General features: G+C 39.2%; 1 protein-coding gene across 1 annotated transcript in view; it reads left to right on the forward strand.

The window, feature by feature from the left end:
* TRAP1 (TNF receptor associated protein 1) overlaps positions 1–24,646 on the forward strand; it is a 950,501-nt gene that overhangs the window by 135,182 nt on the left and 790,673 nt on the right. The window contains exon 4 of the mRNA XM_044089342.1: positions 2,991–3,131. Coding sequence (XP_043945277.1) covers positions 2,991–3,131 — 141 coding nt within the window. The remainder of the gene's footprint in view (positions 1–2,990; positions 3,132–24,646) is intronic.

Raw genomic sequence — 24,646 nt, forward strand, 5'->3', positions numbered from 1 at the left:
AGGCTGATGAGCTACCTAGAGTGTTTGTCATATGGCACACAAATGATTTTCAGTTGGAATATGGACTTTCATGAGATTAAGCCACATGTTCTGTGTGTGTTTAGTAAGCATTGTGACAGATGATATGTGGTGATGTGGCTTTGTGTAGATATCTTGGGAGCAGTAGTTGTAATTTCATCTCTTCTAAAAAGTTATAGTGTGGTTTGTGTATGACTACAAGTTTTATTTTAAAGAGGACTTTTAACAAGATGTTGTGCTATGACCATGTTTGAATTCTTTTGACCTTGTTTGAGGAGGTGGCTTTGACAGTGCATCAAACTTTTTTTTTTTGAGATGAGTAGGAAGACCTCACCCCTTAGTTTCATTTCCAAGTTTTTGGCTATGTAGTGTGTGGCTTTTTTCTTCTAGGGCACGTGAAAGGTTTGTATCAAATTTAAGACCGGAGTCGTGTCAGCTGTGTGCAATTTTATGTAGATGAGCAGGGTTTAGATAAGCCAATTTTTGGAGTTTTGGTGCGACTACTACCATCTCTTGAACCCTCTAGGCAGATGCAGCTAAATCTCTTATTCCTGTAGTTGGGGTAGAGTGAAAATGCATTAGGTAGTAGCCCTTGGCAAGTACTATGGAAGAGTTAGGACTTGAGTGCAGAGTAATGCTGACACCTTTTGTACAAATGTGGTATAGATACCATTGTAAAAGGAAGGTTGGGAAGAGCATGCAAAGCCCTGGTATCAGAGGTAGGCTGACTGAAGTGATGATTTATGTAGCTATTATAAAGAAGTTTATTAAGAGAAGACTGGGTAACAGGTGAAGTGGAAAGAGTTCAGGTGAAGAGGATAACTTGTTGAGTACCCTTTAAGAAGTGGTTGCTCATTTGTATGACTAAAATGTGGAACAGGACTGGCAGTAAAGTTATTGTGAGTAGCATAGAAGTGCATATAGCTGGGGGGGCATAATTCTCAACTGTCCCAATTTTTTCCTCTTATTTTTGGGCTGTTTGTCATAAAATGTATTGTTTCCTGGCAGATTATCAAGGATTAAAATCCCTAAATAATTACATAAACTGAGTTTCATACTTTATATCCTTCAGAAAATGCATGCTAACATGAAACATATTTCTATAGCAACTTTCTAAGTTTATAAAAGCAATATTTAAAAGATGTGCCTATCTTTGGGCATTTGTCCCTCACGTTTTTTTTTGTCTTTGTCCAGACTTTTTGTGCAAAGAGGTTGAAAGGTATTGGGGGCACATGTTGGTGAGGGTGCATTTAGGCCAGTCTCCACCTAGCCAGAAGCAGTTAGCTATTCCAGGAAGGTGAGTACTGTAGAGATCAGCACAACGATCCCTCAGCAGTTAGTAAGCTGTAAAAACAACATGTTATGTGTTCTTCACAAAGCTTAAAGCAAACTGCTTTTTCTTGGGAGATTTACCAAACTTAATAGAGCTTGTATTAAGTTGTTGAAGGAAAGAAGCCACTAAATAGAGAAACAAGGACAGCAGCAGAGAGTCAAAACCAACAAAGATCATTGTCATAAAATAAACCGCTAGTTTCTATAAGCAGAATAGAGGGAGCTCAAGACATATTTTGGAGAAACATTCTTTCATACCATGTCAACATGATGGGTACACACTGCTTAGACTGAAGCATTAGGTTATTAATAAGCAGTAGATAACCTGTCTGTATGCCATACAGGGGAAGAAGTACTGACAAGGCTAGAAGACACACAGCTGATCTGTATCTGAGATATGGGAGGATGAGAGAGAGAGCAGTTGATGATTCACCCATCTTGGGGAGAGGAAGAAGAAATGACTCACTGTTGTGTCAACATTTACTGCAGAGATGGATGTATGGAATGCTGGTATAGGGAGCCAGGAACAGGCTTGGCTTTGTCATGCTGCATCTGTGCAGCAGTCTTCTAAGGGCATAGATGACCACATGGGAATGCAATAAAGTCTTCAACATCAGTTGCCATTTTAAGATTTATAACAAAAAATGAAAAATATTTCTCATGGCTGCCTCGATGAGGGCTACAGTGTGAATGCCACTTGCTCCATGATTGGGAACAAATATGTGTTAGTGGCAGGAACTAAATGTTTGGCACGCATATGGGTTGGGATAAAAGGATGCAAAAATAAATAAATAAAAGCAGTGGCAGATTTTAGACTGGAGTAATGTGTACATATACACTTGCAGATGAAACTAACAGTTAAGTACTCCGTAAGCATTAGTTACATATATTGATCCTTGTATGGTTTTCTAGTAATGTAGCATGGTCAGTGCCATTAAAGATGTAAAGAACCCTGAGAAGGATTTTTCATGTTCCTTGGGGTCACACTGTATGACTTGTATAGCATTTCTGACTTTACAGTTCTGACTTTACAGTTCTTTTTTGGAATTTGCTATCATTTAGGTTCCATGCTATTTCGTTGCATTATTCAGTAATACTCTTATTCAATGTGTTTGTAACCAGATAGCTCTGAAGATTGCACAAATGTACAGTGCATTGTCTGTCCGTATTTGAGTAAAAACAGTAACTGCTGTATGTCACCTGTGTATTACTCCTACCTATGTACAGATTCTGTAGTCAATTAAGTTACCTAAATAACTTTCATACCTTTGTTCATAGTTTGGTCATTTTTATTTTACAGGTTGGTAAACTGGACCACTAGGGCCCATTTTCAGTTAGGACCTGGTTACAGTGAAAGAGGAAAAACATGTCACTTAATTTAACATACAGTAGTTCTAGAATTATCTTGTAGAACATAACTTTATTATAGTTAATATACCTAATACTGTTGGATTTCTTGCAGATGCCATCATAACCTCAGACCTGTCTGCTTAGAGCAGATATAGCGTAAAAAAGATGCATTTTGAAATGCTCCAGTTAGAAATCTGTCAATTACTAAAGTAAATAAATTCAGTTAGTTTTTACAATTCCATTGGCCTTTTTGATGCAGCTGTATGTTATTCTTTCATTGTTGTTATCAGGTGTTCATTCGAGAGCTAATTTCTAATGGAAGTGATGCTTTGGAAAAGCTACGTCATAAATTGGTGTCTGAGGGGAAATCTGTCTGTGACATGGAAATTCATCTGCAAACAGATACAGCAAAGGGAACCTTTACTATCCAGGTAGGTTTACTGTGTGTAGTAGCTCTGTGGTGTTTTTTAGACACTTAATTTTTTTTTCTGGATTAAAATGCGCAGTCCTGCTATGTATAGTATGTTGCTGCTGTTTGTATTATTTTCTTTTTGTTTGAGCCCAAATGAAAACTTTTTAAATTGTATAAAAATTACATTTATGTCAAAGCTTTCAATTTCGGGTTGCTCTGAAATAAAGGATGGTCATCTCCCTTGCTTTTCCTGGTTGCCATAATTTTAAACACATTTGCCTGGAACATTGTACTAAACTGAAGATTTACAGGTACTCTTGAGATTTTCTTTAAATGAGTAATGGCTGAGGGGAACATGAAGGATTAGTTACAAAGAGTGGGAGGTTAATAAAACAACCATTAGGATGAGACGGTGAGTCCAGAAACATAATTTAAAGATGTTCAAGTCCTATTTAGTATGAAAAGGGACAGGAGACGTTAACTGTGGTTAACTGTTTTTCTAGTAGGTAAAGAAATGAGCAGTGGCCGTTTGCTTTCAGAATGGTCAGTCTGTATGGTATAGGGGAATAAAGTCCTAATTATTACCCATTTAGCCTGAGTTTGAGTAACAGCTCAGGTGCAGGTGGAGCTGAGCAGTGGAGGATGGAAGTCAGTGGCTGATATCACCTTGCCCATCCTATGGGGGGGGGGGCATTCTGATCACTGCATTACTGGTGTCTAGTGAGAGCAGGCACCTAGTACACAACACCAGACCGAGGATGTGTGCTTGGCTTTGTCAAGCAGGTGAAAATGGCCTCTACTGCACATTCCCTGGAATTTGGATATGCAGACAGGAGGTATGGGAGTCCAGTCTTCACTGCAGACATTAACCATAAGAGGTATAGTTAGGCTAATTAGAAAACATGCTCTTGAACTCTTCCTCAAAGAATGATGAGACTACAGTGTAGGGAGTGGAGTAGTGTTCTGGTCTGGGAACAATTAAGATCCACTGTAAAGTGTAGGAGGCCCTGGTCTGGGGGTGAAGCCAGACTCTCAGGCCACTGGGATGAAGGTGCTCCATGTTAACAGTAGGTCATTGATGTACAAACAACCTTCATGATTGCTTGAACGATGGCTCTGCAGTTGTCTTTTGCATTGGAAAGAGTGGAGAGAACCTCCTTGCCCTAATGAGCAAATGGACCCAAGATCCATGGAGGGGACTGATGGCTAGCAGGGAGGGAGGCAAAAGAACGAGTAGTCTTGATATTTTTGATATTTTTCTCCTGTGTTCACATTCTTGGTGCCTTCCTCCTGTCTTCAAGTTACCAGTCCCCTGCCAGTGACTTGTCTTGTACCTTTATGGAAGATTTCACACCGTAGGCGTTGAGGCTTTTTGTTATGGCCTGATGCATAAAATGCAAACACATGGAAGATTATGGGCACACCGTTGTGGATATTGGTTGCTGTCCTCCTGTTTATCTACTTGCTTTAGACCCCTGGTTTCCACTAGGGGGCTTTGACGTCAAGCAGAATTCCTGACACTTCTACTTCAAAACATTGAAATCTCATAACATTGAACTTCAAAACACTGAGACCATAACAATAAAAACCTGAAACACTGAAAACCCAAAACAGTGAAAACTTTGCATTATAAGATTGAAAACTACAGTGCACATGTAAATAACATTCCCTCTACCTATAACAACACCAAGCTAACAAACACACTTTTAACTACGTTTCTGCATGGGGGCAAGGCCCCTGTACCCCCCATGAGGGGGACTTTGCTCCCCCCCACATAAATTAAATATACCAACTCCAAGATCGCAGTACAATGGGAAAAAAAGTTAATTTCCTAACCTCACTGTATTGCAATCAGCATACAGAATGTAAACATAATGTCTACTTTTTTGGCCTAAAATATGTACAGATTGGAAACTTTTTCCCCTATTCACTTCTCTCAGCACTTTTCAGAACAACTAACTTAACTTCCATGAAAGCAACACATTCATATGTTAACATTCTCTATGGTGATCATGTTACAGTGGGGTAAGGAAATTAACGGTTTTCCACTGTAGCACAGTATAGGAGTTGGTATATTTAATTTATGGGGGAGGGGTGTAACTTTTTTCCACTGTGGTACGATTTAGGCATTGGTATATTTCATTTACGGGGGAATGTGGAGTGCAGGAGACTTGCCTTTATGTAGTAAAAAGTGCGTTTGTTAGTTTGGTGTTATCGGTGGAGGGAATGTTAATTTACATATGTGTTGTAGTTTTCTGTGTTATGATGCATACTTTCAGTGTTCTGAGTTTTCATTGTTTTGGGGTTTTCATGTTATGGTCTCAATGTTTTGAAGTTCAATGTTATGAGATTTCAGTGTTTCGAAGTAGACACCCCAGGGGATGTGCCTTTTTCTGTTTGACATTAATCTCAGGAAATTCATTTTTTTTTATTTTGAGGTGTGAATTTATTTTTTTTAACACCTTTATTGAATTATCACTTAAGTCCTAGGCAAACATACAGAAAACAAGTCATGTTAATATGTTCACAGTTACAGGCATGGTACATTTATATACTTTCTTTAATACAGTTGTCAATCCCACATAGCATAAATTACTCAATTCCTGCCTTCCCTTAAACCTCACTCTTGCTCTAAAACATTATTTTGCATGTGTTCCCGTAATTTCCAGTTTATCTATGAAATTTGCTCCTACCATTTTCTAAAGAATCCCACTTCATATTCTTTTATCTCTGTTACAATATTCACTACTTCCGATAAAGTTGGTTTAGCCTTTAATTTCCATTTGCTAGTAATGGCTTTTTTTGTAGCCACCAGAATTAAGAACCAGAAACAAAGAGCGTTTAACTGTGCTGTCCCAAAAAATCGAATTAACCAAAAATATCAGGCACATGTAGTGTTTGGTGTAGGTAGAGAACTAACGCAACTTCCAGGTTAAATGTTTTATTTTGATTTAGGTTAATAAGTGCTTTCATCCTCTACTTGATTAGGACTTAATCAGAATTATAGTGGGAGACCTGTGTAGAATTCAGATAATCAATGTGGCAATTGAAACTGAATGCTTCTGCACCTCCAGGATATATCAGTTAATTGTATTTTCAAGTTGAGAGCAGCAAAACTTTAAGCAAATTTATTGAATAATGTTTTTTTTTGGCATATGTTTTATTTTTGTGATTTGTTTCAACATGCAGTTTGTATTGACTTTTTTAGAATGTTGACAGAGTTTTTTTTAGCCATTAAATTTTTTTGAATGTTTCTTAGTTCTTTAGTTAATTTAATAGTACTTGGCTTTTGTGAGTGTGTAGAACTGTGATAGGTTCACTTTAAGAAGCTCTGATTTGTTTTAAGATGATGTGATTTACTCTTGATATTTAAGGAATTGGCTTTGACTTAATCATTTTGGGTCTGAAAAAGTCCTAATCAGTCAAAATGAAATTTCCTCCCATCACATCTTCAACATTTGCCATATAACCGAGGAAAAAATCTTTGGAGTATGATTGGAATACAAAAATACCTATGCAAACACTTGCAAGAAAAAATCCTAAATCTTCTAGATTTTGTTGCATTTTTGGGAGCTGTACACATTTCCTCCCATTACATCTTTGGGAAGGGAGATTAGATAAGCAATTCACAATCTTTTCTAACATCCTCTGATGGCTTCCTTGATGTTCTTCATGTTTCACTGTTGCAGTCATCACATTTGGGTCATCTACCTGCAGGTAGCCCTCAGTTGGCCTGAATACCAGAGTATTGGGATTTCTGCATCGGATGCTGTCGTTTCTTCCATGACGTCAGGATGTCATGGGTATAAAGCATGCAGCCGATGCTATTACATCAGTCTTTCTTGCTGTGCAGTGCCCAAAGCAGAAGCAGTTCGCAAGTGCCGGTCGGCCGACTCCTGAAATTTTCGTTTTCGAGTTTCAGACCTGATAAGTACCACATTGGGGATCCTTTTTTCTTGCTCTACCCGATGTCAGAAAAAGTTAATAATTGTCTTGCCTGTGGAAAGCAAATACCTCACAGAGATTTTCTTTCTTACTGCGTCATCTGTTTAGGCCCAGGCCACAATGTTCCTTCCCAGATGACATTCCTCACTCCAGAAAAACAAATGTATTTGACAACTTACTTTAATCTACTGGCCACCAAAACCCAGCTATCTGCAAGAAAAATACTGCAAGGCCTAGGGTTCATGGCCTCTTGCATTCTACTAATTTCAAATGCAAGACTGCATATGAGGAAGTGTCAATGGTACTTAAAAACTCTCAACTTTCTTATGACCTGGAAACAATGATTCCTATCATTCCTTGCCTAAGGGCAGAGTTTCTTTGGTGGGCAGAGGCCTACAACCACAGCAAAGGACTCCCTTTCACTCTACCCCCTGCCGCCCAAACCCTAACAACAGACACATTACACTATGCATGGGGAGCTCACATGGCAGGACAAGGTATTCAAGGCAAATGGAGCCCAAAGCAAATGCACCTGCATATCAATCAAAAAGAAATGTTGGCTATACAGAATGCTCTGACAGCCTTCAAACACCTTGTTCTTCCAGGGCAACTATTGATAAAGACAGACAACACCACAGTTATGCGATGCATAAACAAGCAGGGGGGAACCCTTTCCTACCCACTTTGCTGGTTACATGGCTCTGTGGGATACAGCTTTGAGCAACCAAGTGCACCTGCAAGCTCAATTCCTGCCAGGCAAACTAAATTCATGGGCAGACAAGCAGAAATCTCATGGACCCGCACAAGTGGAAATGGGAATCCAAATCATTCAAGCTGCTGATCCACAGGTGTGGGGCACCATAGGTGGATCTCTTTGCTTCCCCTCAGAACTTTCATTTGAGCAAATATTGCACCAGAACTCTCCACAGCCAAGCATGGAAAGTGGATATTTTGTCTGTTACATGGGAAAACCTCTCTATCTATGCCTTCCCCCGCGCCCCTCCTCTCGAAGGTTCTACTAAAGATTAAACAGGACAAACCAAGGACAGTCCTGATTGCACCAGACTGGCCACGCCAGCACTGGTATCTATCTTTGCGCAGTCTGACAGTACTGCCACCTGCCTCAGACCCCCTCCCTGCCGTCCCAGCAGAAGGGCCAAATTTTGCATCCTCTGTTACAAACGCTGAACCTAGCAGCCTGATTCATCCCCTGAACCCTCAATAAACAGGTGCTGGATGTCATCCTGGAGGCAGAAAACACCTACTACTAGAAAATCCTCTTCAGAAAAGTGAAAAAGATACTGTTCTTGGAGCCGGTCTCAATGAATGGACACAAGTGTGCCCAGCTTACCTCCTATACTAGATTACTTAACAGAAGTGTTCCACAAAGGCCTATCCTTCTCTTCAGTTAAGATTCCTGCCTCTGCCATCTCAGCTCATTGTAATACTGAGCCCACCCCTCTTCTCTCATCCTCTGGTCAAAGAGTTCTTGAGAGGAGCCAAAAAATTTGACCCCTCAGAAGAGCTCCCACTCCAGCCTGGGACCTTAACTTTGTATTGGAAAAACTCACGTTTCCACGTTTGAACCTGCAGCTTCAGCAGAGTTAAAAATTCCTCTCCTGGAAAACCGCTTTACTTCTAGCCATCACTTCAGCAAGAAGAGTGTCTCTCTGGACTAACCCATCATTTATGCCAAAGGTGGTATCTAGTGTGGCTTTAAACCAATCCATTCATTTGCCAACCTTTTTCCCTAAGCCTCAGAATATGAGGGAAAGGATCCTGCACTTTCTGGACGTGCACAGGCAGCTTAGGTTCTATCTGGACAGGGCTAAACCTTTCTGAAAATCTGACCAGCTGCTAGTCAGTTTTGTTACAGGGGCAGAGGGCAAACAATTTCTACATGGATAGCGCACTGCATCCATTTCTGCTGCAAACACCATGGGAAACCTGACCCACAGGGGATCAGAACACATTCCACTAGGGCTACGTCAACCTCTACAGCATTTCTCAGGGGTGTCCCTGCCAAGGACATCCTGGAAGCTGCAACCTGGAGCTCTGTACACACCTTCACCAAGCATTACTGCTTACCTATCTTTTCTAAATCCAGAGCTGGATTTGCTACAGCAGTCTTACAGGGCCGGCTTGCCAGCCCTAATGCTTCTTGACTGCCTCCACCCATCCTCGGCTTTGGGAATCAACCCAAATGTGATGACAGCAACAGTGAAACATGAAGAACATAGTACAGTTGTGTACACTTACCATAAATGTAGATGTTCGAGTGTATTCACTGTTGCACTCCTGGTTACCCTCTCTCCAACCCCCTGACTTCTTTTTACTTCTACCTATCCTTTTTGTTTGGCATACCTTATATCATTGATATTTGCTTTTTGCTGGGGGTGTTCCACACCATGTAATTGCTTCCTATTTAGGGGGCTCCTGACATCTGGAGTAAGAAAAACTGATGTAATGGCGTCTGCTGCATGTTTTATACCCGTGACGTCCTGACGTCATTGAAGAAGCGACAGCATCAGATGCAGAAATCCCAAGACTCTGGTATTCAGGCCGACTGAGGGCTACCTGCAGGCAGATAACCCAAATGTGATGACTGCAACAGTGAATACACTCAAACATTTACATTTATGGTAAGTGTACACAACTGTACTTTATGGTTATTGTACAATATTTTATATGCTGTACTAATTATCCCTTTTTTAACAGCAGTTTCTGTTCTAAATTCAGCTAAAAATTCTACCAGAGCAGGCCTTTCACTTAAGATTCCCCTGTCCATTTCTCTTTGCCTGTACTCAGTCTGTCTCGTGTTGGCTTAGTTCTTAGAATACATTTTACTACTTTGTGAGTATAATATTCTGTTTGGCTGCTGTTATTTTGGATGCAGATCCTTAAGTTGAAACCAGCTCTTTCCTTATTTCTTAAATTTCCCACCTGGTTCATCTCTATCCCTTACCAATCTGAATTATAGCTTTCTGCTTGTGTTATGTACATGAGCCTTAACTGTTTAGCTCTAAAATATCCATTCAAATCAGGTAATCCTAAACCACATTGTTTTATCGGAAGATTCATTTTATCCCACTTAGCCCTTGTCCTCTTCCCCTTCTAGATAAAATCCTTCAACTCTTTATTACTGTCCATAACTTCTCCTTTGCTTGATAAAAATATGCCTAACCTGTATATAAAACTAAAGGAACTAAAACATGTTCACTGATTTTTGTCTTATCCATATCCATAAACCAAGACCTTCCAGTTTCTCCTATTTGCATTATCTTTTGTTTAGTCTGTTCCCACATATCCTTAGTTGCTATAAAGTTATCCTTTTTAACCCATACTCCTAAATACGTAACTATATATCATGCTCCCATAAATATGGGCATTGCTGAGCTAGTAGTTTACAGCTACAGACTTTGTTTTGACTTCATTCGTTAAATATCCTGAAAAAAAATCCTCTACATTGAGCTGTCTTTTTATGTTTTTTATTGGGTAAAAAATAATATTGTCTGCAAACACAACCAACTTTTCTTGATTACCATGCCAATTATAACCTTGAATTTTTGAACCCCTTATTTTCTTTGCTAATTGTTCTAAATATAATGCAGATAATAAAGGGGAAAGGGGATGCCCTTGCTTGGTTCCTACAACGTATCAGAGAGGAATCCCCCCACTTTAAATTTGCATTCGATCCCTCATGTAGCCTCAGTGGTACGGTGGTAGCGTTGTTACCTCACAGCAAGAGGTTCTCCTATTTGATTCTCTGCTTGGGAGTGCCTTCTGTGTGGAGTCTGCGTGTCCTCCCCGTGGTTGGGTAGCGTTCGAAAGACATGCGTGCATAAATGGGTGTGCCTTCGTTGAAGGTTAGGCATCAAGCTAGCACCTCGTAGTTTCGTAAAAATCTACTGCCAATCATTAGCGGACCGGAGTTCCGCTGTGGCAACCCCCTTACCCAGAAAAAGCCAAAAGACAAACAACAACAACATTGTGTCAGGGAATGCAAATTCTTCTGATGCCCTTCTCATAAAATCCCAGCTTTCTCTGCATCAAGATCCACCAACAACATTAGTATTTTCTTACATTCTGCTTCCCTCTGGATCGTCATTGTTCTATTAATGTTGTCAAATGTTTGCCTTCCCTCTACATAACCAGATTTATTTAATTTTATTTTGTGTTATTTTATTTATATTTGTTTACTGAGGTAGTGCACTGATCTCAGTGGACCATGTGCAGGCATGTCCTGGGTGAACAGAATTACATAAGAAGTGAACAAAACCTTTACAGATGCAGGCATATGCTAAAATACAAAAGTACAGATTCATAGATTAGTACTAGGCTAACTGCCCTCATGGGCCATTTTAAACCTAGCAAATTACCCCAAGTAAGAATCAAACCAAACACCTTGTGTCTGTAAGGTAAACACCTTAGCAATTTTGCCAACCTCCCACCTTATATACATATTTACAGATGCAAGAATGTGCTACGTTTAGTTTAAGAAGCAGGTAACATTGATCCATATCTATTAATTTTGGCAACATCTTTGCCATTCATTTAGCTATTATAAACATAAACTCTTTATAATCATGGTTTAAAATTGAAATGGTCCTATATGAAGCTGGCTTTGATAGGTCTTTACTGCCTTCAGTTATTACAGACAACAGCTTTTTTCCAGGATATTGGTGCTTCTCCTCATTTTAAAATAATGTTAAAACATTTCAGGCCTTTATCTTTTTCATCCCTCCTAGCTTCCAAACTTCCACAGGAGAAGAAGAGTAATAAAACTAGTAACTTACTGTGGGATTACAGTGCAGAAATTATATTTGTGAAATATGATAGAACAAGAAAAATCTGGAAATATTGGACTTTTTCAGAATTTGTTGGACTGGTAGGGGCGGGGACTCTAAAGTATTTGCCCTAGTTCATGTCATTAATGTTAGGAAAAATGCTTTGGGGAGGTGAAGAGAGGGGAGAAAGCTAACTTAAGTAAAGAAAACATTTTATTTTCTTAATAGTACTGTATTTGTGGTGTATGGTTTTCTTTACATGCCATTTTAAGTGTAATGGGGATTGTAAACAGTTTTTTTTTCTTTTTCTCCCTTCTCCCTCCTCTCTATTTCTTCTTGTACAGTTTTGATAAATATAGGCAATGCAATGTAAAAAAAAAAAAAAAAAAAAAAAGCCTGGTTAATATTATGAGGCTTTTATCTAGCAAATGCATGTATACGTAGTAGCAGTTCTGCAGCTGGAATCTGATAAAGAGAAACTGGCTGTCTGGTGGAAGGATATTGGCTAAGGGAAAAAGAACAGAAAAAATGTGTAGGACATATGTTCTCTGGAAGCAATCAGGAGTTTTCCCAGATGGGAGAGCTTTAAAGATAAGACAAAACCAGTTTGACTTGAAGTAGTTTTCTCAGTTTTTTTTAATGCAATGGGAATCTAATATACATAGGTACTTTTGTTTTTTTTTTTCTCCCTTTGTCTCTTTTTATTTGTACAATTTTAAGAAATGTAGGCACTGCAATGGGGGAGAGGGAGAAAAGGTCTTGTTAAGAGAGTATGACAAAAGAAAAATCAGCATGCTTTTTCCATGCTTGCATAGGAAATTACTGGGTTAAAACCCTAGGTCTTAACCAGTAACAAGTTTATTACAAAGCATGTAAATGAAAAAGAATATTGAATATTTTAAGGCTTTTTTCTGGTAAAAAAGGTATTACTTGCAGTTTTGTGTCTGGTCTGCATGTCACTAGAAAACAATTTGATCAAGAGAAGTGGCTTTGAGAAAGTGTTTTTCTCAGCTGAGAGAGCTATAAGGATAGGCAAAATCACATAGCACTTACTAATAGCATAAGCTGTACCATGCGTCTTGGCATGACCTTTCTTTTTGGTTAACTCTAGCCTGTCTGTGTGGCTATCAATTTAGAACTTTTGTTGTTATTAGGAAGTAAAGAAACTTCAATATTTGAAGACATACATAGTTTTGTGTATTATTAAGTTGGGGTGGGGAGGGTTGGTTATTCTGTTTTGAGGGCTTTCCAAAAAAACAAAAAGTTGTGTAAGATGTGGCATAGGCTCAAATGGATACGACAAGAAACAACTGCATAAAAGACCACCCTGGTGAAGAGTGTATGTATATAACATTGAAATTAGAACTAGACATTTAACAAAAAAGCAGTTATAAAAGGTGGTAATAATAGCTATTATAAGAAAATGATGTTTTCTGTAATTTCTTTCAGTTTGAATGGTCTTACAGATATAAAAAAAAAAAGAAAGAGTAGTGAACTATATTAAAAACGTAGAGTGCAAATACATGCTACAGGATGCACACCTGGAAAGAACTGAACATGTGAATTTGATAAAGAAAGGTTTTCTGGATGGTTATTCAGCAGAATATCAGGGGCAAAGGAAAAGAGTACTTGTATTACTTGCAAGAGGAGCTAGAATAGTGATAGAAGAAGAAAGAAAAGAGAATAATGGCCGATGTGTAGTACCAAGGGGCTACTGGCAAGGGAGGAGGATTATACTGGCATGCATTTGCATTCCACTTAAAACAGCTATTATGGAGCTTAAGAATATTCTGGGAGAAATGATCACCTTTCAGCAAGGAATATAACTTGTAGGTGCGGACTGGAATTTGGTTTCCAACAGTGAAGATGTGTCTAGGGGCCAAGAAAGGAACATATAACAAAGTAGGGTAGATTTTTGAAGAAATTTTTAAAACATTTGGCATGGAAGATGTGCATTCAGTACTAGTAGTTCGGAGTGAATTTACATGTTCTCCAAGATACAAAAACGGGGCTAGGCTAGATAGAATTTATATCTCCCAGAAACATGTGCATTTAATTGAAAGTCCTGAAATTCACTTAGTAACTATTTCAGATCATGTTCCAATAATTTGAAATAAAAATGAGACACTGGCACTTTCCCATCTATTGGTTGAAAAGAGAAGAATTTAAGGAATGGGTTTTGGTATTAATATAGAAGCTACTAGAGAAGATAGAAATTTCTTCAGAAAATATAGATAGGGATTGGGATAAAATATAGATGGGGAGTGGGATAAAATTAAAGTGGAGTTTAAAACTAGTGTGGAAATAAAGGAAAGGGAGGTATGGCTAAGAAGCAGGAAGAATTAGAGGGACAAAACATATTGCAAAACGGGGACAATCTCTCCGAACAAGAAAAGAAGACTGCAGAATGCTAAACAGAAAATACCTTGATAATATGCACGAATGTAGAAAGATTGCTGTTAAGCAACTATTTTTTGATGATAATTCTAGAGCACAAAAGCTTTCAGCACAATGACTCGCGCAACAGAAAGTGGAAAGGCATGTCACCAAGCTTAGGGAGCCTGTAACAAGGAAGATCAGAGATTCTGCAGAAGTATTAAAAATATTTTGGAAATTTATGTAAGTTGGTATAAAGCAGAGAAATATAGAAATCAAGAAAACGTACAAATGGAAATGTTTATGGAAGAATTAAGTATGCCAAGGTTAGAGGTAGATGAGGCTCAATTACTAACAGGATAGGAAAAGAAAAATGGCTATGTATAACCCATCTACAGGAAAGTCCCCAGGAATGGATGGTATTCCTGTGGAAGCTTGGAAGCTAGGAGGGAAAAACTTGAAAGATCTGGAAGGTTTTATTTAACAGTACTTTATTAGGAGGAGAAGTATCAACATCCTGGAAGAAGGTGGTGGTGATGGTAATACCTAAAGAGGGTAAAGATCCATCGGATCCAGCTTCATACAGGCCCATTTCAATATTAAACCATGATTATAAAGTGTTCATGTCTATAATGGCTAAAAGAATGGCAAAAGTGATACAAAAATTGATAGATATGGCTCAGTGTGGTTTTGTGGAGGTGGAGCAAACATTTGACAATATTAACAGAACACTGATCCAGAGGGAAGGAGAATGTAAGAAAATACCACTGCTATTGGTGGGTCTTGATGTAGAGAAAGCATTTGACAGAGTAGACTGGGACTTCATGAGCAGGGCAATGGAAGCATTTGCTTTCCCTGATACAATTATCAGGCTGATTAGAAGAATATATGAGGGATCGGAGGCGAGAATTAAAGTGGGTGGGGCCCTCTCCGATGATTTCTGCTTGAGCAGAGGAACTAGGCAGAGTTTGCATTATATTTAGAACCACTGGCAAAGAAAATAAGAGATTCAGCAATTCAAGGATATAATTGGTATGGTAGTCAAGAAAAGCTGGCTCTGTTTGCAGATATTATTTTATACATGGCAAAACCAGAAAGAGACATTACAGTGTTGTGGAATATTTTAAGACGGTTTCAAATCTTTTCTGGATACAAAATTAATGAAGCTAAAACAAAAGCAATAGTAGTGAATTTTGTACCCACACACAAACTGCTCCATATTTATGGGAATATGATAACTCTGTGACGACAACCTCCTTGTCTCCAGTCTTTTCCTTGATCTTTTAAAGGCCTTTGATACTGTCTCTCATTCTAAACTTCTAAGTAAAACTCTCAGACCTACATCTCTCTGCCTTCTCTATCAACTGGTTCTCTAGCTATCTCTTAATTAGGCAGGAATCTGTCTGCTGGAAAGCTTTTCTCTCTAGATTCCTCCCTGTTAATACTGGAGTTCCCCAAAGATCAGTTCTGGGCCCCCTCCTGTTTAATATAGTCACTAATAAACTTCACTCTGTTACTAACCTCTCTACACTTCTACAGTACGCTGACTACTCCACTCTCAGTTCCTCTGCCCATAACATCCCTGATTGCGTTTATATTACGTTATCGAAAGATGAAAATAGCGAACGCTATTTCATCGGCCCCAAAACATCTAAACAAGAAAACATCGAACATCCAGAACAGCGAATTTTTTCCCATGGAAAAAATTTGCTGCTCCGAAACGCATACGCACAACACAAGCACATCAAACAAACAGCAACCACACACATACACTTAAATTCCTACATCTAACGCTACACTAAACTAAACGTGCACTACTATCTACCCACTTACCTTAACCCAAACCCTAACCTTAAGGTGTGTCACTATCGCACACTCACCTAACCTGCGCCCTAACCCTAACCCTAACTCACTTAAACTGCCCCAACCCTAAAGTCTGTCACTATCGCACACACGCCTAACCCGCCCCCTAACCCTAGCTCACTTAACCCGCCCCTAACCCTAACGTACAAACAGTCGCACACTTACCTGAACCCAACCCTTAACTTTCCACCACAGTGCTAAGAATAGCGAAGAAACAGAAACGGCCAACTGAATTCTTTCTCGAGGAAAGAATTCACTGTTCTGCAGCTTTGGTATTCTTGGCATTCGCTGAATAGTGTTCAATATCAGAACATCCGAAGTTTTAATACTTCGATGTTCTGATATAGACCCCCCTGATCTACTAGCTCTCACTCAACAAACATTTTCTTCTGTTGAAACCTGGCTCTCTGATAACCAACTCCTATTAGATCCAAAAAAAAAAGCAAACTCCTCCTCTTCCTTCCTAAAACACTTGCCCAGCACAAAGCTTCTTTCTCTATATCCTCTCTCAACAACACCATTATTAAACCTGAACCCCATGCTAAACTACTTGGGAGTTCTCATCGATGATGGTTTAAAATTTGACATTCATATTTAAAGAAGTATAAAAAAGACCCACCAGAAACTTGGACTTTTCTTTCATAATCAAAAGTCACCCTCTTCCAAACCCTCCCTCCTCTCTCAGACTCTTCTCCTATCCTGCCTTCTTTACGCTGCCCCTGCCTTTACTCATGTTCAAACATCTATCACTAAACTAGAGCAAACTTGTAACAAAATTGCCAGATTTGCCACTAAACTTCCTTACAAATCTCACCACTGTCTTGCCCTTAAGTCACTTTAATGGCCAGAATTCTCCAAACAGCTACTATGAACCCTCATGCTGTCCCTCCATCTCCAATTTAGTCTCCATCTATAGCCCCCCTCGTCACTGCCGTACTGCCAGTAAACACCTTCTTCAGTTGTACAAACCCAACAAAAACATTGGTAAGACCCTTTACAAATACTTTGTAGCCCATGCTTGGAACTCACTCCCTCTCAACATAGGAAGCATTCAGCATAAATACCTGTTTACGAAAGAGCTTAAACTTTTTCTCCTGAAGACTTGGTCATGCCCTTGTCAAACCCCCCACTTGAACTAGTCTCCTCTCTCCTCATCTTATCTGCTTTTTCCTATCAACTCTTTTTCTTCCTTGTATTTGCTCTAATAAACTGTATTCATACTATACTCAGTGTAATACTCTAAACTTTTTAATTATTTGGCCAATGCTATATACTGTTCTCAAATTTTGGAATCTGTACTAGTTAACTGTTTTTTATCTATGCATTGTACTGCTGTGCACACATTTCTGACTTGTACTATAGTTCTGTGACCCTACTTTAATATTTTGTAAATGTCGTAATTAGTTGTATTATTTCTGGAGCTTTTCTCCTTGGGTCTCCATTGAAAATGGGCCCCTGGCTCAGTTGGACTAGCCCGGTTAACAAATGTCAGCAAATATTGATAAAATGAAGTATTTGAGTATGGATTAGAAATTGCATAACTCTGTTATGGCAGCTAAGGATATGTGGGAAGAGACTAAACAGAAGATGATACAAAAATTGAGAAACTGGAAGCTTTGTAATGTTTATGGATACTAAGATATAAGCAATTAAAATGCTTTTAGTCCGTTTAGACTTATACACAGGTCAGGCATATTTTTATCAATCAGAAAAGCTGTGGATAGCAATTTAAAAAAGAGTTGAAGGATTTTATCTAGGAAGGGAAGACTGCAAGGGTCAAATAATCTGATTCTTCCAATAGAACAAGGCGGACTAGGATTACCCAATTTGAAGGGCATTTTAGAGCAACAGAGTTAAGGTTCTTATACATAACACAAGCAGAATACTATACTTCAAAGTGGAAAGGGATGATGATAGAAGGGGAAGCTTAAGAAATATTGAGAGATTGGGATTTTGGATGCAGACTCTTAAGGAGAGCAACACAAATCATGCAGAGTATTATATTCATAAAATAGCAGGGAGTTTTCTTCAAACTAAACCACCATGAGAATGGAGAAAAGAGATTTTGCCCATAGGGATGACTGTGGTTAGGGGTACAGGTAATAGGCAAGAAGGCACTGGAATCTGTTGGAGAAAACTGACAAAGGAACTAAGGTATTGGAAGCAAATAACTAGAAAGAGAAAGGTAATAGAATGGTGGAGAGGCCAAGAATTTATTTGGACTGCAGGTTAGAGATTGCCTTTCCTATCGAGGATTGATATCGGATTATAGGCAAAGAGAAAGAAATAGGGGGCTCTTAAATGCAAGACTAGTACTGGTAGAGTTTTAATAGAATCTAGAACAAAAGCTGTCATTAAAAAAAGGAATAATTAGTACAGCATATAAAATATTGCATGATAACTATGAGAATCAATCTGGGGAGCTTAGAAAGGATTGGGAAGAGAGATTGGATAAGCAATTCACAAAGAGACAGTGGGGGGGGAAATATGTGCATCTCCCAAATATTCAACAAAGTCTAGAAGATTTAGGATCTTTGCTTGGAAGTATTTACATAAGTATTTTGATATCCCAAGTAAACTCCAAAGAATTTTTCCTCAGGTGGATAGCAAATGTCGGAGGTATGATGGACAGGAAAGAGGTGGGTGAGAACATATTTTTCGAGAGTGTAGTGGGCTGTCAGACTTTAGGGATTCCCTGCACAGCCCTGTGTCTGAGATGGTGGGTGAGTGGATTGGATTGACTGGGAAGATGATTTATTGATTTATTTATTATTTAATGACATTTGTTTACAAGGAAAGTCTACTGGGCCAGGTAGCCCATTTTCAGTGAAGGCCGGTGAGAAAAGCTCCAGAGAACATAGATTGAATACAAAACAGTACAATGCGAACATACATAGAATACAAAATAAAACAAAATTAAATCATATTTAATATAAGAAGAAATGTCTTAAAAAGGAATAGTGCGTAAAATCACAAAGTACATATACTTATTGGAAAAACAATATAGAAAAATTTCATATTATAAAGTATGAGTCAGTAAAGAAAGCTCATATGTCATACAAAGCGTAGTACTTTAATGTTTGTCAGTGGAGAATAACAAGCTGTTATATTTGAAAGTAAAGGAGTATATCAATTGAAACTTTATTTGATCATGAAGTGGGAACAAGGAAGTAAGGGTTAGTGTGAGGACATAGCGGAAGGGTTGATGAAGGCATAGAGGAAGGGAATGAGAAGTGGGGCAGTCAGACTGAGGTGTGTGGGCTTTTAGTGAAGGTTGGGGGACAGTCACGCAATGCAGGAGAAGGTTTGGTAAAGTAGAGGGAGAATGAAAATGAAAGTAGTTGGTAAGGTGAAGTGAAAGTGGAAGCTAGTGAGAGAAGAGTGAGGGAAGGAGTTAAAAGAGGAAGGGATGTAGGTGAAGTGTTCATTTCAGAGTTTAAAAGAAAGAACTGAAGTTGTGAGAATGTGAGCTGGAAAGAACTGAAGTTGTGAGAATGTGAGCTGGAAAGATTGAGTTTAGGTAATGGCTGAGGAGGAAATTGAGCAGTTACAAATCCACATGGAAGAGAAGTGACTGTGCAGTGCACGTTTGAAATCAGAAGGTCTCTGGTGAAGGCATAAAGATGCTGGAAGGTTATTCCAAATTTTGGAAATTGTCCAGGAATAGAATTGACCTGCAGGTAGTTTGGGTTTATGTACTTTGAGAAAGTATTTGTGTTCATAGTGTAGGAGACAAGCTGGAGTATATAGGACAAAGAGTGAGCTGAGTGCTGGACAGTCCTGAGGTTTATATACAAGTTTGAGATTGTGATCTGAAGGAGGAGAAGGTAATGGGGAAGTTCAAGCCATTGTAGTTGCTTTAGGGCAATACAATGATGAGTAGAGTGGCGACTACCTGTAGCAAATTTAGCAATCTTATTATAGCAGATTTCTAATTTTGTCATTAAGGAAGACTGTAGATTAGTTAGTAAGGGAGCACCATAAGTTAGTGATGGTAGAAGATATGATGAGGCTAATGCTTTTTTAGAAGGGAGGGAGAGGAATGTTATGTCGATATAGCAGCACCAGTTTTTGTGTGTTTTGTTAATGTTATTTTGAATGTGATAATTGATTTTAAGATTTTCATCTATAATTACCCCTAATAGCTTAGTTTGGTTAATCAACTCAATTTTAGTAGAGTTAAGGGAGAGAATCTCAAAGTCAGCTATATTAAGGGGTGAGTTTCCATTGGGAGTAAAGATCACAAGGTTTTTTTTTTTTTAGGATTTAAATAGATGTTATTATTGTGGAGCCAGGTTTCAACAGTGGTAAATGCAGCTTGGGTGATTGCTTTAGAGTGTTTCAGTTGTGGGTAGAACAAACTATTGTGGAGTCTGAGTACTGGACTAGGGAGGCCTGCTGAATGGCTTGCTGGAGATTATTAATAAAAATGTTGAACAGAAGAGGGCCTAAAGTTGAACCTTTGGGGACACCAGTAGGGTTATGAATGTAAGGGGAAACAGAGTTCTGCCATTTAACAGCATGTTCTCTATTAGAGAGGTAGCTTTTGAATAAGTTAAGAGACTGAGTAGATAGGCCAATACTAGAGAGTTGGGAGAGAAGGATAGAGTGGGAGATGGTATCAAATGCTTTAGATAAGTCCAAGAAAAGGGCTGATACAATCTTACCTGAGTCTCGTGCTTTGTTCACAATGTCTAAAAATTAGATTACTGCAGTGGATGTATTATGTCCAGGATGGAAACTGTGCTGAGTAAGAGAGAGATTATATTTTTGAGGGTAGTCTAAAAGTTGTTTTTGAACACAGTTTTCTAGAATTTTTGAGATAGGGGAGACTAGAGCAATGGGTCGGAAGTTGGAGATATTGGCTGAGGGGCCACCTCTATGAAGTGGTAATGCAGCTCTTTTCCAGAGGCCAGAGACATAAGATTCCTGTATGGACCTGTTAATCATAATGCTAATGGGGAAGGCTACTGCATCTGTTGCAAGTTTGAGGAATTTGGGAGAGATATTATCAACGGATTTGGAGCAGGACTTTAGTTTTAGAAGTAATTATTTGATCTCTAAAGTAGATGTAAGAGAGTGTAAAAATTGGTGGAGTGTTCAGATGGGGTGTATATTAGAACATTGAATATTAAACAGTTCGAATCACTAAAGGTCAACCTTTAGTGATCGAACTGTTAAAACATTGAATGTTCAGAAAAAAATAATAAAAACAGCAGCAGAAAAAAAACTAAATGATGTAGGCAGGGGGGCAAGCCCCCCACACTCCCGCTACTTAAATATACCAAGTCCGAGACCGCACTACATTGAAGTAAATGGAAATCTCCCCTTACAGAGATTTCTGTTTACTTGTTCGATGTTCTGGAGTTTCGCTATTCTCGTGTCGACAATGTCAGATTCGACATTGTCGGCTTTCGAGAATTTAATATAGACCTGTTCAGATGTATTCCATTTGGAGAGAGAGAGTGTCAGTGGATATAGAGGGGTGGTGAGTTAGAAGATGGTGAAGAAGTGGTGTTAGGGAGAGGATGGGAAAAGGAAGGGTTAATATTGGCAATTGTGTCAATGAAGTAAGAATTAAAGATATTTGCAATTTCCATGTGCAGCCTCGAAGATTCTTAAACAATCAGGAAGGTAAGGAAAAAAAAAAGTAAGTTAGGGATGTGAAGATGGTGTAGAGAAGAGGACTAAAGGTGGAGGAGTTGTAGCTAAAGAATGCCAGTTGAGGAGTTATGGTGGGTGAAGAAATGGGAAGAGAGCTATTTAAGTTGGATTTCAGGGTATACAAAAAAAATAGGGAAGAGTAGCGAATGATAGTACAAGTAAAGGGAAAGCTGGGAAGAGAGGGAAAGAGAGCTAGAGGGTGGAGAGGGCCAGAATGGAAGTGAAGGAGGGTAGATAGGACAGTATAGTCTATATAAACTGGGAAAACAGAGTGGAGTGATGTGTGGAGAGTAGGGGAAACAAGAAGTGAGAAAGGTTTAGGTGATATACAAGGGCACTGTAGTACAAGCACAGTGAGATAAATATAAGTTACAATTTAGGAGAGGGTAAATGTATAGATGCATACATTAATTGCACAGGGAAATGGGGTCCAGAAGAGGATTCAAACGTCTAGTAGGTGTGAGCAGGAAATGTGGCACAGAGGTCTATTGCTTGAGAGTAGCTTCTCTGGGAGCCAGGAGCCACAGTGGAGTAAGGGGGTTGAGAGGGTGCTTAACATTAATTGTACAGGGAACTGGTGGGGTCCAGAAGAGGAGTCAAATCTCCAGTAGGTGTGGGGTCCAGAAGAGGAGTCATTTCTCCAGTAGGTGTGAGCAGGAAATGTGGCACAGAGGTCTTATTGCTTGAGAGGAATTTATCTGGGAGGCAGGAGCCACAGTGCGCTGAGGGAGTTTGAGAGGATGCTTAACAGTTTAAGAATACATACGCTACTTGTACATCACCTTGAGTGGGGGAGGGATGTTGGCCGATAGCAGATAAGGTATGATACAGATTCGGAATTGTCTAGACATAGTAAAGCCTTGCTGAGACTAATTATGGTGGGTGCCAGAAAAGCAATTAATAGAAAATGGAAATCAAATTCTAGACCACCTTTATTAGAAGTAGTGAATATAGTAACAGAGAGAAAACAACTGGAATTGAGATTTTAGAAAAGGGAAGGAACAAACTACATAGGAAAAATGGGAATTGTGGGAACAGTACATGCAGAGAAGGAACAAGGTTTAAAAGGCAGGATTTGAATGAGCCATACGATACTTAACTAACAATGACTGGATAGATTATAAGTGATGTATAATGTTTGCAACTACAGTTGTTTCAACGATGTCTGTAACGTATAATGTTTGCAACTAAAGTGGTGTCAATGTTTGCTTTTCATTTTTGTAAATGTAAAATTGCTCATGTCATACGTGGTAATTTAATAAAGATGTTTATTGGGGGGAAAAAAAACAAAAGTATTTATTCTGCCTAGGTGCTTCACACTATCATACTCAGTGTACCATTTGTTAGGCCTTTGTTCCCAGAATGCTGCACAGCTGTGTGTCTTTCTTTATCCATTTATCGTGAGAACCACTGTCTCAAACTTTTGACCCAGGGTACTATGGCTGAATCTACCTACCCCGAGGTACAAACATATCTTAAAAAGAAGACCATAAAGTGTCAGTCTGACTCTGCTGCTGTCTAGCCTCTGCCGGACATCTGTCTCGAAGTGAATGAAAATCATCTGGTGCTGACACTGGTTTCCTGTGCCACATGTCCTCTGAGGTAATGCAAATGTATGCTGCAGACAATGGAGATGAAGAGAACCATGGCTTATTTCCAAAGGGCCTACAGGGATTCCCCAGAATCTGGTTAGGGTGGATGTCCCTGGTCCCCTTATTGAGTCTAGGCATGGCTCAGAACCTCCTAGATTGGTCAAAGCTGATGTCCCAGTAAAGAAGGAAATTAAACACATTCCTCCCATTGCTAAGGATCCTCAGAGAGAAGGGTGGGATTTTTACCCAGGGCTTGTTCAATGCCCCTATTGCCTTGAGACCTCCTCAGTCTGTTCCTGCTTCTCTTTGGTCATCTACTCTAGCCAAAAGGACCAGGGAGTCCAATTCTTCAGATGAGGAGGTGGATTCAGAGGTTGAGTTGTTTGCTTACTCCTCACAATTTACTTCACCTTTGGACTGTGGGTCTGAAGAAGAGGATTCCTTGAGTCCTGATTCTCCCTTTGAAGAATAGTCCTTTGCAACGCAGTTTTCTTGATGGAGCATTTTAAGTGAGATTGCTCACAAGTCTCTAAAAATTCAAAAGTGATATTATGAGCTGTTGCACATGGAATCTTCTGAACCTTCTGTTGTTCCCCCTGTGTTGGATGCCTAGCTTGAAAAATTTGCAGTTGCCTCTTTGGCTTCTGATTCTCAGCCTCCACCCTCTAAGAAGCCTTACCATTTTTATGGTGTCTGGGGCCTTAGGTACTGCTTAAAGTGTACTTCTTTAGACCCTGCTTTGATCTCTGTTTCTGCTGACAAGTCTTACAAGATGTTTGCCCTCTTCTAAATCTCTCCCGTCTGATAAAGACAGTCAGGCTAGGGGAAAAAGGTGTACACTTCTTCCACTCTGGCCTTCAAGGCCATAAATTACCAAACCCATATGACCAATTATGTTTTGTCCTTTTTATCTCAATTGGGGGGGGGGTGTCAAAACTTCCGGACTCTGAAGGAAAGACTGCTGCGCTCTCCTTAATAGTTCTACTTCTCAAATTGCCTGTCACTCAATCAAATGTAGTTATGATGCAACTGATGCATCCTGTAGAGCTGCTGCTTCATGTTCAGTTATGAGGAGGTACTCTTGGCTTCACCTCTAGGCTTTACCTGTTGATATTAATGCCAAGTTCCTATATCCTCCTTTGGACAATCGGTCTCTTTGGAACAGGTGCTGCTGATTTGTTTAAAACTACACAAGACAAAGGTAAAGTGATACAAGATCTTAAACAAGTCTTAGTTTTTCCCATACCCAAATTTCAGAGAAGTTGTCCTTTTAAGTCTATTGTGCATAGGCAGGATTTCTAAGAGTA

The sequence above is a fragment of the Protopterus annectens genome, chromosome 12.part0 (assembly GCF_019279795.1).
Source record: "Protopterus annectens isolate FY-2018-M chromosome 12.part0, PAN1.0, whole genome shotgun sequence".
Lineage (NCBI taxonomy): Eukaryota > Metazoa > Chordata > Ceratodontiformes > Protopteridae > Protopterus > Protopterus annectens.